The sequence below is a fragment of the Rhinatrema bivittatum genome, chromosome 4 (assembly GCF_901001135.1).
Source record: "Rhinatrema bivittatum chromosome 4, aRhiBiv1.1, whole genome shotgun sequence".
NCBI classification, from domain to species: Eukaryota; Metazoa; Chordata; class Amphibia; order Gymnophiona; family Rhinatrematidae; genus Rhinatrema; species Rhinatrema bivittatum.
This window is the reverse complement of record NC_042618.1, coordinates 60554941-60572296: the sequence shown is the minus strand read 5'-3', so window position 1 is coordinate 60572296 and position 17356 is coordinate 60554941. Positions and strand designations below refer to the sequence as shown.

Sequence of the window (17356 nt, the reverse complement as noted above, 5' to 3'; positions counted from 1 at the left end):
CTGACACAATGGAGTGTCTTAAGCTAATACGGGGCTTAAAAAAGAACCCAAAGCGTGGAGCAATGTGAGGAGGCGAGGGTATTATGTGGCGGTGCTATGTCGGTATTGACGATATTGAAGGCAACCTAAGGGGCTTCGAGGATATCATCAAAATGGGTATGAAAAATCGTCGATGACTGGCCAGGAGAATGATGACAGTGACGGGCACTGACAGCACTGGCATAGGTATCTTTGAAACGATGTGGAATCGAATAATCGAAAAACATTGCCGTTATTGAAAAAGATACCGGCATCGACTGAGTCGAAGTCGAATCGATAGGGCGTCAAGGACACCGAAGGAAAACGTAGGTGTCGAGGGCATCGATGCATGGAGGCGGGCATTTATGCCTTTTGTGGCATGGCCACGGGCATCAACTATAGGGCCACAGACATTGACGGTATCGATTTGGACAGACTCAGATTTCCAAGTGTACATGGTATCGGTGCCCCAGACATGTGTGTCGGTGGCATCGATATGGGCACGTATGGAATCGATGGCATGGATCTCCCAGTCGATGAATTCCATCCCGGCATCAACGCCAGTCCTGGAATCGGCATGGGCATCGATGCCAGCCATAAGGCTGGCATTGGCATCGACGCCCATCCACGGAATCGAGCCGGCATGGATACCCACCGATGGGACCCACCTGGGCATCGAATTTCACCGATGGGAGCAGCCTGGCATCGACTGCCCTCGATGGATGCATTCTACCATAGATGCCCATGGATGAAACACCTGGGCATCGGTGTCCATCGATGCAAAAGGACCTGGCACCGATGCCATCGACGGACAAGCCATCCGGCACCGATGTCCATCGATGGGGACCATCCGGCACCGATGTCCACCGATGGGGACCATCCGGCATCGATGCCCACCGACGAATCGATGTGGCACCGATGCCCGCCGATGGAAAAGGGCTGGACATCGGTGGGGAGGATGGGGCATAGATGGCATCCCCAAAAAGGGGGGTGGCATCGATGAAGTGACCCTGGGATCGTTAAAAAGTGTCTCAGGCAACGGTGGTGGCGACCCGAGTATGCATGGCAGTGACTAACAGCGTGTGCGTCAATGGCATGCATCCGGGTAGGGACGGCACCGAGGAAGCCCAAGGAAAAAAAAAAAAAACAAAAAAACAGTGCGTAGGAGGAAAAAAGCCTGGTAGCACTGAAAAGCAAAAAACATGGATAAAGGCATCAGGGCACCGTGGGGGGAGGGGCGCTGATGACATATAAAAGCCCAGGGCGGTTTAGGAGGGTACCGGTGTAGCGATAGGGTATCGACTGCGTGAGGGTACCAGGGAACGAAGGACTTGAAGCTACAGAGGTCCTAAAGTTAAGGAAAAAATCCCTACCCCACTAGCATAAGCAAGCAGAGTGTCACAGAGATACTCGCAAGCTGTTTAAAGCTAACTGAAAAATGGGGGAAGGGAAGGCTTCAGTCAGTTAACAGCCTTAAGATAGTGACAGGAACCGACCGAAAAAATAAGAATTAGTACTCACCGAGCGTCGTAAAAACGTACGTGGAGGGAGACCTGTGCAGGGAAAAGTGTTTTTTGAAGTGAAAAGTTAAGTGTTTCCATGAGGTAATTAGTTAAAAAATCCTCACAGAGCTCCAACCGCTATGCTGACTGCAGAGCGGAAAAAAGAAGACTGAGGGAGACACCTGTGGCTCACAGGGATAATTGCAGGCTGGGCATGCTCAGTGCACCCAGTGTGCCAGTGTCAGTCAAAGCTTGTTGAAACTTTGACAGAAAAGTTTTCCGTACAGGGCTCCATCCTGATGATGTCACCCATTTGTGAGGACTACCATCCTGCTTGTCCTGTGAGAACAGATATATTGTTTTGTGTAAGGGGATGGAGGGTTCCTATGGCCGTTCTGGCCGACTTCTGACTGAGTTGGGGGGAAGGCTATTCTGTTGTGACACAGCCACTGGCTAATAATTTTTTTATTTGGTTGTTGGGGCTACCTTGAGTGGTGGCCCTGAGGTGTGAAGGGGAATCTAGTTTGACCCCTGCAAAGAGGTTTACTTTGGGGCTACTTTTTTTTTTTCATTTGCATGGCCCTTTAAAGCAATGGTGGACTGGTGCTTTGGGGGCCACCATCACAGGTAAAGGAACCATGCTGTGTTTTTGCTCTGCAGTGTTTGAGCCTTTTTATGCAACAACTTTTAAAATTTATCTCTCAGTGTCGTGAAAGCACATTTTAATAACTTTTGAACCATTTATCCAAATTTCTGCTTCAGATAGCAGCACACTCAATGACCCTGGCACATACTGTTTTACTTTCCATGTGACCTTTACTTTCCATGTGACCTTAGAATTGTATTTCTTTTCTTAACCTTAGATTCCTTTAGGGAAATAGACCAATTCAGTTCATTTGTAATCTCAGGAACATCTGAGCACATTGTAATGTCATTGAACATTTTTTAATTAAAGTTGCCCTGCCATTGGTTAGTAGTGCAAATTTCTGAATCAAAGAAGGAAAGTAGGCAAAGAAAGGCTTGGGAACTGAGCCAGAGTCCTCCATTTGGCATAGGGTGGCCAATTCAGAGTAATTACCCCAAAAAGAGAACCAGTCATCTCTAAAAAGGAACGCGATATCCCAAAAGGAGGACACTTAAGTCTAAAAAGGGGGACAAAATAGAAGACAAAATTAGCAATAAATCTGAATATATAATTAGCAGAAATTAATTTGAAAAAGCAATATCTTTACATAGATGCAACATTAAGATTATTACTATAATTTAAAGAAACATACAGCTCATCATATTGTAGAAGACTCGGACTGGGTAATTTGGATTAGTCTCCTATCAAGCCTCCACCAAAACCATCTCACACTCTCCCATGCTCAGCAGCAAGCCCCTGGCCCTCTTCCCCCTGGCTAGCAGCAGGTCCTCATGCTCTTCCCTTATCCCTATCCAGCAGTAGATCTCCAAGCCCCTACCCTTTGGGCCAACAGCAGGTACCCTGCTCAACCTGGGCCAGCAACAGGTGCAGGTCCGCCCTCCATGAATCCTTCTCTCTCCCTGCCTAGTACCAGGTCCCAGTACCATTCCCCCATCTCATCCCTTCCCTCATCCCCTGCTCAAATCCCCCCCTCTTCTCCCCTTAAGAGTCACAAATTCACAAAAGAAAGATGGGAGCATCAGAACACCAGCCAGCTGGCCAAGCAAACTCCTGCCCTTCTGCAACCCGGAGCTTGCACACACCTAGCAGTCTGTGGAAGTTAATGATAGAAATCCACAAGCTTGGCTGATTTGGCTTTGCTTCACGAGCCTAGGCCTGAGCATAACTGCACAGAAGAAACAGTGCCAGCTATCATCTGTTCTGCTTCTAAACCTGCAAGCGCAAGCAACAGTAGGGATGTGAATCGTTTTAGGACGATTAAAATTATCGTCCGATAATTTTAATATCGTCTTAAACCGTTATGGAACACAATACAATAGAGATTCTAACGATTTATCGTTATAAATCGTTAGAATCGTGAGCCGGCACACTAAAACCCCCTAAAACCCACCCCCGACCCTTTAAATTAAATCCCCCACCCTCCCGAACCCCCCCCAAATGAGTTAAATAACCTGCGGGTCCAGCGGCGGTCCGGAACGGCAGCGGTCCGGAACGGGCTCCTGCTCCTGAATCTTGTTGTCTTCAGCCGGCGCCATTTTCCAAAATGGCGCCGAAAAATGGCGGCGGCCATAGACGAACACGATTGGACGGCAGGAGGTCCTTCCGGACCCCCGCTGGACTTTTGGCAAGTCTCGTGGGGGTCAGGAGGCCCCCCACAAGCTGGCCAAAAGTTCCTGGAGGTCCAGCGGGGGTCAGGGAGCGATTTCCCGCCGCGAATCGTTTTCGTACGGAAAATGGCGCCGGCAGGAGATCGACTGCAGGAGGTTGTTCAGCGAGGCGCCGGAACCCTCGCTGAACGACCTCCTGCAGTCGATCTCCTGCCGGCGCCATTTTCCGTACGAAAACGATTCGCGGCGGGAAATCGCTCCCTGACCCCCGCTGGACCTCCAGGAACTTTTGGCCAGCTTGTGGGGGGCCTCCTGACCCCCACGAGACTTGCCAAAAGTCCAGCGGGGGTCCGGAAGGACCTCCTGCCGTCCAATCGTGTTCGTCTATGGCCGCCGCCATTTTTCGGCGCCATTTTGGAAAATGGCGCCGGCTGAAGACAACAAGATTCAGGAGCAGGAGCCCGTTCCGGACCGCTGCCGTTCCGGACCGCCGCTGGACCCGCAGGTTATTTAACTCATTTGGGGGGGGTTCGGGAGGGTGGGGGATTTAATTTAAAGGGTCGGGGGTGGGTTTTAGGGGGTTTTAATGTGCCGGTTTTGCGATTTTTAGATTTTTCACGATTTTTCACGATATTTTACCCCCCCAAACGGCAACAATACGATTCCCTCCCCCTCCCAGCCGAAATCGATCGTTAAGACGATCGAGGACACGATTCACATCCCTAAGCAACAGTGCCATGATGTAGTCGAAACCAATCCTGAGAGTTGCAACAACAGAAGACAGCATGATGGTATGGCGACAGATCCTAACCTCTTCTACACCCACCTCTGCTTTCCCTCACCAGTCACAACCACAGCAAACTGCTGACTTTTGGGCCAGTGCCTGCCTGTTCCCTGACAGCACTGCAGAGATTTTTAAAAAAGAGAGAGAAAGTGAGAGCCGGGATTGGATTCTTCACCTGACTGCGAGATTGTATTTTATTTTATTTTATTTTTTACAAGGCAGAAGGTGCGGGAGCCAGACTCCTAGATGGAAGCACTGAAGTAAGACTGTCCAGCACAAAAACAGACACATGGGAGCACTAATGTGTCTCCACAGCACTTACAATTGAGCCACAAGGCTGGCCCTTATACAGCTTTGAATCAGTGAAAATACAAGTGTCTGTAATCTACATTTATTTCAACTGTAAATCATAAAATTTACCTGTTCGTTAAGTCTATCACTTTTTTCTTTAAACTGTGCCCTTTCTTCATCCATATCTTCATTCAAATAATCAATGTTTTTCTTTATGTTGTTCAATTCCTCCTTTATCTCATTTGTTTTGTTGTGAATCTCATTTAGAAAAATACTTTCCTGAGCTTTCTTTGCCATCTTCTGGTTCAAGAGATCAATAGCTTGTTCATGGTCATCCCACAATAGTTTTGCCTCTTGACTGTTAAAAATAAACCACAATGAAAAAAATGAAAACTAAGTCTGTTCTGAACTTATTAATAATTATATCAGATTGAAAAGAGATTCTGACAAATCATAAATGTATACAAGAGGACAAATAAGATTTGATGAGAGAAAGTTCTGGTGATGCAAGCAGGATGGAAAAATAAAAAAGGTGATATATCCTAGAATATATATCCTAGGTGTACTTCCTAGAACTCCCAAGAATCATCAATGACAAAAGTATCACACATATCATAACAACGTCACGCTACTATTAGAAGGAGATCAAGGATAGAAACTAAGGTTTGGATTTTTTTTTCTGGCTACTGTGCAGAAAGTCTGCCTTGTGGGGAGTGGCTGTGCAATTCTTTCACAGACAGAACCAAGCACTTCAAACTACTAAGTGATTATTTCTAGCTATAAATACTGAAAAAAATCCTCATTGTTTTGAACTTACTTGCTACTAATTTCAGCCTGTTTTGCTTGCTTATAATCTACCTTTTGCTTATTAATTGTAGTTTGCTTATAGCTTTGACAATATCTTGCTGTTTCCCTGCTCTTCCTTTAGAAAAAGAGTCTTAGAGTAGCACTCAAACAAGTACCTTTTGGTCTAAAGTGCCCTTGACAATTAAAATCACTTCCATCCTGCCCAGTCTCCCACCCATCGCAGACCTTGCTTTCCTTATATGGACTTCGGACACATGAAAAAGGGTAATTAAACTTCAGTGCTAAGCAAGTTATTTTGCAACTGGTTATCACAATACAAGTTGTTTAATCGTAACATAATGACTGTTATTCAGTGTAACAATTATAATGCTTTAGTCTTAAGGCAAATCATCTGCAGGCTCAAAGATTGTCCCATTTGCTTTCAGCTATCTGCAATAAAAAAGGCGCTAACTCATCTGAAATTATGCATTAATATCCACCCCCACCCCCACCCCCACAGAAGATTCAGAAACCCATGAATAAATGGATTATAGTGGGCTCTGGAAGAATAAGATCTGTAGCACAGAGATACCACTTTCCCAAACAATACATCAAATGTTTTTTCTGCATTAGAAAATGAAGATGCTCGAGAAATGGAAACTGAAGCAGTATCTGAAAAGAATGATACCCAATGCACACAGATACCCCAGAATATTATCAAACATCATAACAGAAAGCACCTTCTGCTGTGATACTGTTATCAGAGGCACCAACTTGGGGACTTATTTTGAGGGATGTACAATAGTTAAATGCCTTCCTCCTCTGCTGGAAGAAGTGCAAACCAGATTGTCACTGCAATTAAAGAAGAAAGTAAAGACTATAAAATTGATATTATCATCTATGTGGGAACCAAAGACCTCACTAGAAACAGTATCCAAGCAATACAGAGAAATTTGCAGACTCTGGGGAAACAGCTTGGGTATATGGCTAGGATCATTCCCTTTTCAGAAGTGCTACCTGTTCATGGAGAAGGAAAGGAAAGGCTAAGCCATATCGACAACTTCAATACATGTTTAAAAAACTGGTGTAAAAAAGAAGGGTTTGAATATATTGGAGATGGGGCCATGTATAGAACAGTAAAAGTCTATAAGGTAAAGCTGGCCTACATCTGTCTGTGGCAGGAAAAAGATTCTAAGTGAGAAATTCAGATCATATGTCACCAGGTATTTAAACTACAGGATGGGGGTGGCAAAAGGAAGCTTATGGAAATGGAATGTTGCCCCCAACGAATACAAATACAGGAAGTGGGTGAAGAAATTGAAAAAAAAATCCAGTCAATAGTTCACTTTTGAGAAAAAGGGTAGAATAGATAACCAGGAAGAGCAGCAAGCCAAGGGTGAATGTTATGGTTTGTGGGTTTCATGGACCCTTGGCCCGAGGTGAGAGTTGTTACTGCCTGTGGGGAGGAGCCCCACAGGTTCACATCGTCGGGAGGCGAGGTCAGGTACAGCTGGAGCTCTGGGAGAGAATCTGTGGGGAGGCCCCAAGGAGCGGGTGAGAGGCATAGCAGAGAGAGAGTGGACAGCGGTACCTGGGCAAAGACCTCCAAGAGGGTGGCGCTAGGCAGGCTCGAGGAGCGGGAAGCATGAGGCCGGAAGAGCAGGAGGTATATTGCAGAGGCAACTCCAAGGGGCAGCGCTGCGTGGCGAGGAAGGTACTGATGCAATGACGTAGGCTAACCCGCGGAGCGGGGAAGCCCGGGTCTGGTCTCCAAGTAATGACTAGGGATGTGAATCGGGCTTTGGACGATTGAAAATATCGTTGATATTTTCAAAATCGTCAGAAATCGGGGGCTCTCCCAAAACAATAGGAAAACCCCACAATATTGATCGTGGGGTTTCCCTTATCGTTTTGGGGGAGGGCGGGAAAAACGGCACACATAAATAACCCCTAAACCCACCCCGACCATTTAAAAGTAACCCCTTAGCTTCCCCCACCCTCCTGATCCCCCCCCCCAAAACCTTTTTACAGGTACCTGGTGGTCCAGTGGGGGTCCCGGGAGCGATCTCCCGCGATCTCCCGCTCTGGGCCGTCCTCCGGCTACCGGGCCGTCCTTTGCCCTTACCTTGTGACAGGGTATCCGTGCTATTGGCCGGATCCTGTCACATGGTAGGAGAACTGGATGGCCGGCACCATCTTGTGCTCCTGCCATGTGACAGGATCCGGCCATTGGCACGGATACCCTGTCACAAGGTAAGGGCAAAGGACGGCCCGGAGCGGGAGATCGCGGGAGATCGCTCCCAGGACCCCCACTGGACCACCAGGTACCTGTAAAAAGGTTTGGGGGGGGTCGGGAGGGTGGGGGAGGCTAAGGGGTTATTTTTAAAGAGTCGGGGTGGGTTTTTTGTTTATCGGCTGGGCAGCCGATAAACAAAACGCGATCGGGCCCGATGGGGAAAAAACCCACATGTGAATCTGAACCGGAATCCGAACCGATTCCGGTTCTGATTCACATCTCTAGTAATGACACAGGCAACCCCGAGAAGCGGGGAAGCCTGGATAGTCTCTGGAGTAGAACATAGGCACTGCCCCGAGGTGTGGGGAAGCTCAGACAGTCTCTGATGTAAAATGTAGGCGCTGCCCCGAGGAGCGGGGAAGCGCAGACAGTCTCTGATGTAAAACGTAGGCACTGCCCCAAGGAGTGGGGAAGTGCGGAGATAGGTCTCCCAAGTGGTGAGAGTGTTCCCTGAGGCAACTCCGAGGAGCAGGACGCCAGCGGGTAGAATTCCTGGGAGGCACAGGGCAAGCCAGGAAACCAGGTCTCCAGAGATAGCACACACAGGCTCTCGAGGAGCGGGTACCTGAACCAGGGTCCAGAGTCCAAGCAGGGTCCGAGGCGTTCACAAGTCCAAGGAGACAGGAGCTAATAGAATAGCGATGGAACTCTTTGTCAAGTCGGCTAGTAGGGGGCGAAGACAGAGCTTAAGAACCCTGACTCAGTGATGTCATCAGTCAGGGAAGCACCTGAGGTTCCCGCCGTAGCAACTTCAAAAGAGGGCCCGGTGGCGAGCACGTGCGCCTAGGAAGGCCCGGAGTCGGCTTGGATGGCGGCGGCGTCCCGGCCGCCATGAGGAACCAGGAGATACGCGGCGGTGGAGGCTACCACTGCCGCAAGCAGACCTGGAGAGGGAAGCAGGGCAGTACAAGACATAAGTGGACGCAGTCGCAGCCGTCTGCAACCGATGGTCATAACAGTGAAAAGCTGAAAAGCTGAAAAGCTATGAGCACAAATGCTCGTAGTCTAGGCAATAAAGTTCCACATCTGCAAGCTCTAATGTCAGAGGCAGACTTGGACATTTTTGCTTTTACAGTGACATGGTCATGAATGGGATATGGCCAAACTGGGCTATAACCTGTTGAGGAAAGATAGAGATGGTAGAAAAGGGAGAGGAGTTGCTCTTTATATCAGAAACAATATTCAAGCAACTGAAATGCAGGGGGAAATGAGGAAAGGAAGAAGTGCTATGGGCTGTCTTAAAAAAAATGATGGTACTTCCATTTACACTGGTATGGTCTACAGGCCTCCGACACAGAGATCTGGCTGAAGACATCTAAAAGGTGGGAAGTGAGAGGTGTTGCTTGTTGGATCTGCAGGATGTAGACTGGAGTATCCCTGCTGCTAGGATTGTGCTGCCCATAGGCACGTTTGGTGCTTTTATCCCCCAAACTCCTGTAACGGTCTCCTACAGGGTAGGAGAAGACTGTTCTCTGGTGAATGAGATTCAGCAGAGCTAGAAGGAAGCAAATCTTAGTCAGCCTGCTGCCCCTAAATATTTGCCTCCCTAGGCACAGGTATAATGGATGCCTATTGACAAATCCAGGGCTGCCTGCTGCAGAATCTGTAACAACTAAAGATTGTGGATGCCCTTCCAGGGGTACTGCACAGACAAATGATAATGGAACTCATGCAGGGAGGAGCAATTTTGGACCTGCGACTTACAACTGGAGATAGTATCTCTAATGTCTGAGTAGGTACCCACCTGAGAACCAGTGATCATCAGATGTTATAGTTTGATATAGTGGCCAAAATGAAGAGAAGTCACACAAATCTTAGTCCTGGATTTCAAAAATATGGATTTTGGTAAACTGAGGATATACCTTGAAGAGGAGCTAGAAGATTGAGAGAAGATAGGTGAAGAGGAACAACAGTAGGCCAAAATGAAAGAAGCTATAATAAGACAACAAATCTTTAAGTAAGAAAAGGAAATAAACGTAAGAGAAGTTCTCACTGTTATGGCAGTAAGTGGTTTTATTCAGCTGATCCGCTCGCCTACTCATATATCAGGACACACTTTGGATGTAATATTTTGCTAAGATGTATTAATGACAGCCTGTGTTATTCAGAATATAAGAGTCTTGCCATTTTTATAGTACAAGATGTGCTCTGTTTGATACAAATTTTAGTTTGTTGGGCAGCACATCTACAAAATAAAGAGAGTAATTAGACCTAGACTGGATCCTGATTTGGTTCAGGAGACTTGGAAGTAGACCATTGGTAAGTTAGATTATTCTAATGTTACAAGTCTAGTAGATAGTTGGAATATTACTCTTACTGAAATATATGCAAAAGTGGCCCAGAAACGGCTTATGGGTAGGAAAATGAAAACATCTTCTCTTTGGTTTTCCCAAGAATTATGTGAAAGGAGGAAAGCGCTCCATGGAGCAGAGAGACGCTGGCATAAAAAGAGGTCTCAAGAAGATAACAACTCCAAAATATTGATGATGAAATTATATAAGACTGTTACACGCGCTGGCCGCAGCAGACCCGCGGCTTGGCCCCCTCACCTCTTTCAAAGTAATCCAGCATCTGGTCCCTCGTCTCTGGCGGATGTGGGCCACCGGCTCCATCCTCTGGCCGCCCTTGGTGCCTCCTGCTCTGCAGCAGCTCCCGATGCTCCACGTTGGGCCTCTCTGCGTGGCCCGCGGAGAGATGCCATCCTGACCAGCACCGCGTCCCTCCCTAGGCGCGCACGCACAGCTAGTCTTTAAATAGGGCCCACGGCAGGAACCTGGCCGCAGCCCTGGATGTTGGCGTCGGCAGAGCTCCAGTATATACGCTCCGCTCTCTCAAATTGCCTTTGCAACAGGTCCCTTGCTAGTCGAGTACTTGTTGCCTCTTCAGTTCCTGGTTCCTGATCCTGATTGCCTTCGTTCCTGTTTCCTTGTTCCTGTGTTCCTGTTCCTTCGTCTCTCCTTTGGATTGCTGACCTTGTTTGACCTCTGCATTGCCTGACTACTTCGTTGCCTCTCTCCAGCCCCGGACCTCTGCATTGCCTGATTACTCCGTTGCCTCTCTCCAGCCCCGGACCTCTGCATTGCCTGACCACTCTGTTGCCTCTCTCCAGCCCCGGACCTCTGCATCACTTGACTACGCCTTTGCTTTTCTCCAGCCCTGGACTTATGCTTCGTCTAACCATCCTTTTGACTCTCTCCTCGTCTAGACCTCAGCCTTGCTTGCCACTGCTTCCAGATTGCTGCCAGCCCTGATCCCAGCTTGCTTAAAGATGCCTCTTCAGCTTTTGTCCTGGACGTGGTTCATTCAGGCTTCGGCCTGCTCTTGCTCGGGCGCCCTCTGTCAAACTGTGTTCCTATTCGCGCCCGGGTCTCCGGGTCTCCGCCTCGTCCAGTATGGACTGATAACTACACTAGTTGCTGCCTCTGGGCTGACCTCGATCCACCATCGACAACTACTGACGGAGGCCACCTAAGTCCATCCGGCCCCGGCACCCAAAGGGCTGGTATTGGTGAAGCGCCAGCCGGCCTCCGTCCATCAGCCCTCTCTGCCTGCCGACAGTGGGGACCCGTAGGATCCCTCCTACGGGTAGAGTCAACCTCACCTCGGCCCAAGGGTCCACCTCCGGCGCAACAAAGACTCTTGTTCATATACGAAAAGAGATTTTTATTCAAGTTAAAGACTTCTTTGAATCAACCTAAAGAGTTATTTTATGTAGTTAATAGATTAAGGAAGGGGAATAAATGTCAAGATGATCCTGATATAGATTATGATAAAGTGGCTGATTATTTTATTGAGAAGTTAAATAGTACTGTAACTCTGATTCCCATAAATACTACCATTAACCTCAACAATGGCTCTGAATTGGTAGCACCCTTTCTCATTAAATGGGCACAGTTCTATTGAATATTTTTATCTGACATTTCTAAATTGATTTCTCAAATAAAAGCGGATAGTATCTTATTGGATCCCTGTCCTTTTTGGATCATTAGAACATGCATATGATTTCTTATCAGTTCCTTGTGGATATCATTAATGCTTCACTAGGTTAAGGTTGTATGCCTGATTGCCTAAAGAAAACAGTAGTTTCCCCATCAGAAAGAAATTAGATTTGCCTGAAATTGAAATTTCTAATTACTGCCCGATATCTAATCTACTCACTGAAAGCATGTTGACTGAAAAATAAATGTTATGTCAGTTGGAGGATTTTGCTGATGATCATAATATTTTGGATAAAAATCAGTATGGGCAAGGGAATAATATTTTCTTTTCACATTATTAGATTCTTTCCATGATGTTTTAAATAAGGGAAGAGCTGTATTACTAATTCAATCAGACTTAACTGCATTTGATACTATTAACCACAGAATTGAATTATCGTGTTTATGGTCTTTTGAGTTAGGAAACACTGTTTCGAACTGGTTTTTTTTCCTGTTTTAACTGTTTGCAATAGGTGAGGTTTGGAGATACTCTTCTTAGAGGCTCCTGTATTTGTGTGTTTTCAAGAGATTTGAACTATTCATTGTATTGTTTAATTTACATCTGCAGCCCCTGGATCAGATGTTATCTGCCCTAGGAGTATGCTATTGATAAATATGCAGATGACATTCAGTTCTGTGTAACACATAATCCAGATGGGAATCTGCCTGTGGATTTGTTTAATCACTATTTTAGAAATATAAATAATTGGATGTCAGCAAAGCTTTTGATATGGTCTCGCATAGAAGGCTCATGAATAAAGTGAGAAGCCTGGGAATGGGTCCCAAGGTGGTGGAATGGATTTCAAATTGGTTGACTAACAGATGACAGTGTGTAAGGGTAAATGGAACTTACTCTGAAGACAGAATGGGCATAAGTGGAGTGTCTCAAGGGTTGGTTCAGGGACCTTCTCTGTTCAATATCTTTATGAGAAATATCGTGGAAGGGTTAGAAGTTAAAGTTTGTCTTTTTACAGATGACACTGAAATCTGCAAGAGTGGACAGCTCTGAAATAGTAGAAAGAATGAGAAATGATCTAAGAAAAATCAAAAAGTGGTTGAAGGTTTGGTAGCTAGGATTCAATGCCAAGAAGTGCAAAACCATGCATTTGGGGTGCAGTAATCCAAAAGAGTTGTATATAATGGTGAAGAGAGATGAAAGAATCAGGAGAGACACCTTGAGGTGATAGTGTCTGACAATCTGAAGGTAGTGAAACAATGTGATAGAGCTATGGCTAAGGCCAGAGGGATGCTGGAATGAATAGAGAGAGGCATAACCAGTATGAAAAAAGAGGCGATAATGCCCTGTATAGATCTTTGGTGAAGTCTCACCTGGAATACTGTGTTCATTTCTGGAAACAATATCTTGAAAAGGATAGAGAGAGGTTGGAAGCGGTCAGAGAAAGGCAACCAAAATGGTGTAGGGTCTGCACTGAAAGACTTATGAGATGAAACTGGTTGATCTAGATATGTATGTAACCAAAAATGGGAGATGCACAGAGTCTGATTCTATTTAAAAAGTTGCAAATGACTGCCTACCTGAGGTTCCAGGAAGCATACTTGACACACCTGAGTGCAAAGCATAACTGGATCCAGAGAAATTGGTGGAACTAGACCCTGCCTTTTTTTGTTGTTGTTGATAAGAGCTGATTCTAACTCTTATCTGAGAAAGTTTAAGAGCGTAATCCCTGCTACATTGCTAAAAGGGACCAACCTATGATCTGAGGCAGCCTTAGCAGCTTTGGACCTTCAAGATTAATAACCAGCAGTTCCAGTCCTACCCCAAACAGAAGCTCTTCTATAATGGAGAGCTTGCCCAGCCAATTCTTAAATCAAGAGATTACCCTCCAGTTGCAAAACCAGAGGAATCTTATGGTCACATAGGTGGAAGCTACTGAAAAATCAAAAGACCCCCTAAAAGAATGCCACCACCAGTTTGATATAATGGTTCAGAACTTTGGCTCATTTAGCCAGTCCCAGAATCCTCAGGGGCTGCTTCAGACTGGAATTGCTAAGATACAGTGAACTTCTGACCACCTCAGACTCAAGAATGTGGAAGATCTGGGAAACCTGTAGGCTCTGCAAAGCCTATAATTAAAGGCCAGGAGGGCATCAATGGCAATATTTAAACCATAATACAAGGACCATAATACAAGCTTGGTTCTCACAGATTCCTATCTCATTGAAAGAAGCAGGTGGACTGACAGAAGCCAGGTGAACTGGAGATTCCCAGAGGTCAAGACTAATTAAAGGCTTGGAACCAACTACAGAAAACAGACCAATCTATTTACAAAACATAAATATATCTATTTACAAAACACAGAAGATCACAAGAAAACAGAATACTTCAAAGTAATGCTAAGACAAAGGAACTTTTAGGGGAGGAATAATCTCAGGGTATAGAAAAGTTTTAGGTTATGACATTGACAAATTGGTGAAGGATCCTCTCACAAGCATTTTCTATGTATGGGTTAAACTATAAAATAACAGCGTGTACTAAAGATTACAAGATACAGCGTTGCTATGCCCATCTTGAAGGATAGCTCCTGTTCTTCCAAAGATATGAAATATTAAAATTATATTTGTTCTAAAATTCTGAGTCATATCTTTGTTTGAAAAAGTGCTGACAAGCGTCTTATGAAAGTCTAATATTTAGACAAGTTTCATGTGAGGTACAGCACCTTCACAAGAGAATTTGTGACATTAGCCTGCCACACAAGAAATTTGAGCTGAACAGGGCTGCTGAAGAAAAACACAGGAAATACCAAGAGACCAATCCATCTATCCTGAAGATTCTTGAGGGAATACTACATTCTACCGGGACAGGAGAACATATAGTAGCAGCCCAAAGACAACCTCTAGCCAAGGCTTCTGGAATTGTTGCATTCGTACCTCTTCTCGCCCCTTGCTCCACCCTCTCTACCTGGGATGCGACTCCCTTCGGCTCTGACGGACAGTGCAGCCGCGGCTTCTCTCTGCCTCTTGGTCCCAGTTCCCCCGGGCTGGCCTAACGCTACGGATCCGCCATGTTCCCGATGATGTAAGGGCACGTGTGCGTACGCTCCAGACTTTGTACCAGCAAGGGCGCGAACCTCTAATGAGTTAGCAAGGAATTCCAACGGGACTTGCTTCGACAGTCCATGATACTTGCAACAACGATCCGAGTCAGCCGGGGAACCCGTTCCCACTGCTCGGCCTTTTCAAACTTACCAGGAGTACCCGCTCCACGGGGGCTCCACTCTCTCTTCTTGATTTCAGATTGCCAGAACACTCGGAAGACTCCTCGTTTCCTGGAAATGATCGTGGACGTGAACACAGTGAGTTCTATTACATAGGACTCGGTACTCGTTCCACGAGGGCCTACATTCCTATTGCTCTGAAGACTCACTTCTGTCCAAGACATTATCGCAGGTACAGAGATCAAGAGTTACATTGGCAAAATTACAGATAGGAACCGGTACTCGCTCCACGAGGGCCCATGTTCCTAGAATCTTATACAGACTCTCTTCTACTCTAGAAGTCATTTCATATACAGCAATTGTGAGTTCTTATTACAGACTGTTTGTGGGAACCAGTGCTTGCCTACAGCTCCTGTTCCTGAATGTACTGAAGACACTTTGTGGCATAGAGACCATTGCAGACATCTTCTATTGTGAGAGTATCATCTTGTATCCAGTATACCCTGTCTACTCACTACTTCTAGTCTCACTCTACAGCTCAGCGACCCAGAGATTATATTCCAGTATCAGAAGGACTTCAGCCTTGCCAGACACAGCGACTCACTACTGCCACCTCTAGTGGTCCAGCTTCCAGTCTAATAAAGAACTATTGTGTTTATCTCATATTCTAGCCTAGTCGGTGGTTCCTCTCAGGATCTCCTCCTGGGGGCACTGTCATTTGCCATCGGCCCAGGGATTCACCATTTCCTCCAAGTGGTCATTCCTTTCACTATTGTCACCTTGTGGGAGCCAACTACTACAGACCACTGACTCTGCTCACGGAAGTACTATATATACAGATTGCTACTCCATAGCGGGGGGCATGATAGATTGCTATCTCAATAGCGAAGTACTATATACCTATTGCCAACTCCTTTTCCTTGAAGAGTTGATCCATAACAGATTGCTACTCCTTAGCAGATTGCTACAGCTTGCTACTTCCTTTCCTTATAGGAGCATTTAAGAGCAGTTTGCTAATAGAATTACAGATAGCTAACTCCTCCCCTCTGGAGGAGCAGGTCATATCGCTACTCCTTCCCCTTTCAGGAGCACAGCAGAACAGCTTGCCAAACTCTGCCCTCCTGGTGGAGTGAGCCACAGCAGATTGCTACCTCCTCCCCTCTGGAGGAGGTGAGTGTAACAGATTGCTAGCTCCTCCCATTTGGAGAAGGAGAGCGTAACAGGAACAAATGCTGATCTGCTTCCTGAGAAAGTGAGCACAACTTGCTGAAGATCTTTACACCTCCATGGCTGTGACTCATGAACTCCAATCCCAAGCACTAATTCTCACAACTCAAAATAAAAAACCTGAGTGGACATATGATCCCCTGTAGGAAAAAACTTCCAACAAGACCTCAATCTTAGCATCCGCTATTCTAAAGAAAGATAGTGCACGTTCAACTAAGACAATACTAAGATCTTCAAGAAAAAAGGCAAATAACTGTGCCTTATCCTCTGTGGGTAAGACCGTCACTTGTTATCAAGACTGAAGAAGGGGGTGGAGTAGACGAAACTCCATTTACGGAAAATAATGTATGGAAAGAGCTAAGAAAACTGAAAGTGGACAAAGCCATGGGGCCTGATGAGGTTCACCTCAGAATACTGAGGGAACTCAGAGATGTGCTGGTGGGTCCACTGGGTGACCTGTTCAATAGATCTTTGGAAAAGGGTGTAGTACCTAGTGACTGGAGAAGAGCAGTGGTGCTCCCGCTTCACAAGTGTGGGAGCTGGAAATTATAGGCCAGTTAGCATCACCTCTGTGGTGGGAAAATGAATGGAGACTCTGCTGAAGGAAAGGATAGTGAACTATCTACAATCCGGTGGGTTGCTCGATCAGAAGCAGATTGGATTCACCAGGGGAAGGTTCTGTCAGACGAATCTAATTGATTTCTTTGATGGGGTGACTAGAGAACTGGATCAAGGAAGAGTGCTTGATATAATTTACTTGGATTTTAGTAAAGCTTTTGATATAGTCCCACACAGAAGACACATCAACAAAATGAGAAGCTTGGGAGTCAGCTCCAAGGTGTTGGCGTGGATTACAAACTGGTTGATGGATAGAAGACAACGGGTGATGGTAAATGGAACCTACTCTGAAGAAAGAATGGTGTTAAGTGGAGTGCCACAGGGATTGGTATTGGGACTGGTTCTGTTCAACATCTTCGTGAGCGACATTGCGGAAGGGATAGAAGGTAAAGTTTGTCTATTTGCGAATGATACTAAGATCTGCAACA

The 17356-nt window shown here is 46.0% G+C and overlaps 1 protein-coding gene across 1 annotated transcript in view; it reads right to left on the bottom strand.

Annotated features, from left to right (window-relative positions):
* The window catches only part of LOC115089340 (golgin subfamily A member 6-like protein 1), a 223545-nt gene that overhangs the window by 127995 nt on the left and 78194 nt on the right, over nt 1-17356 (bottom strand). The window contains exon 6 of the mRNA XM_029597429.1: nt 4978-5206. Within this exon, the coding sequence (XP_029453289.1) occupies nt 4978-5206 (229 nt within the window). The remainder of the gene's footprint in view (nt 1-4977; nt 5207-17356) is intronic.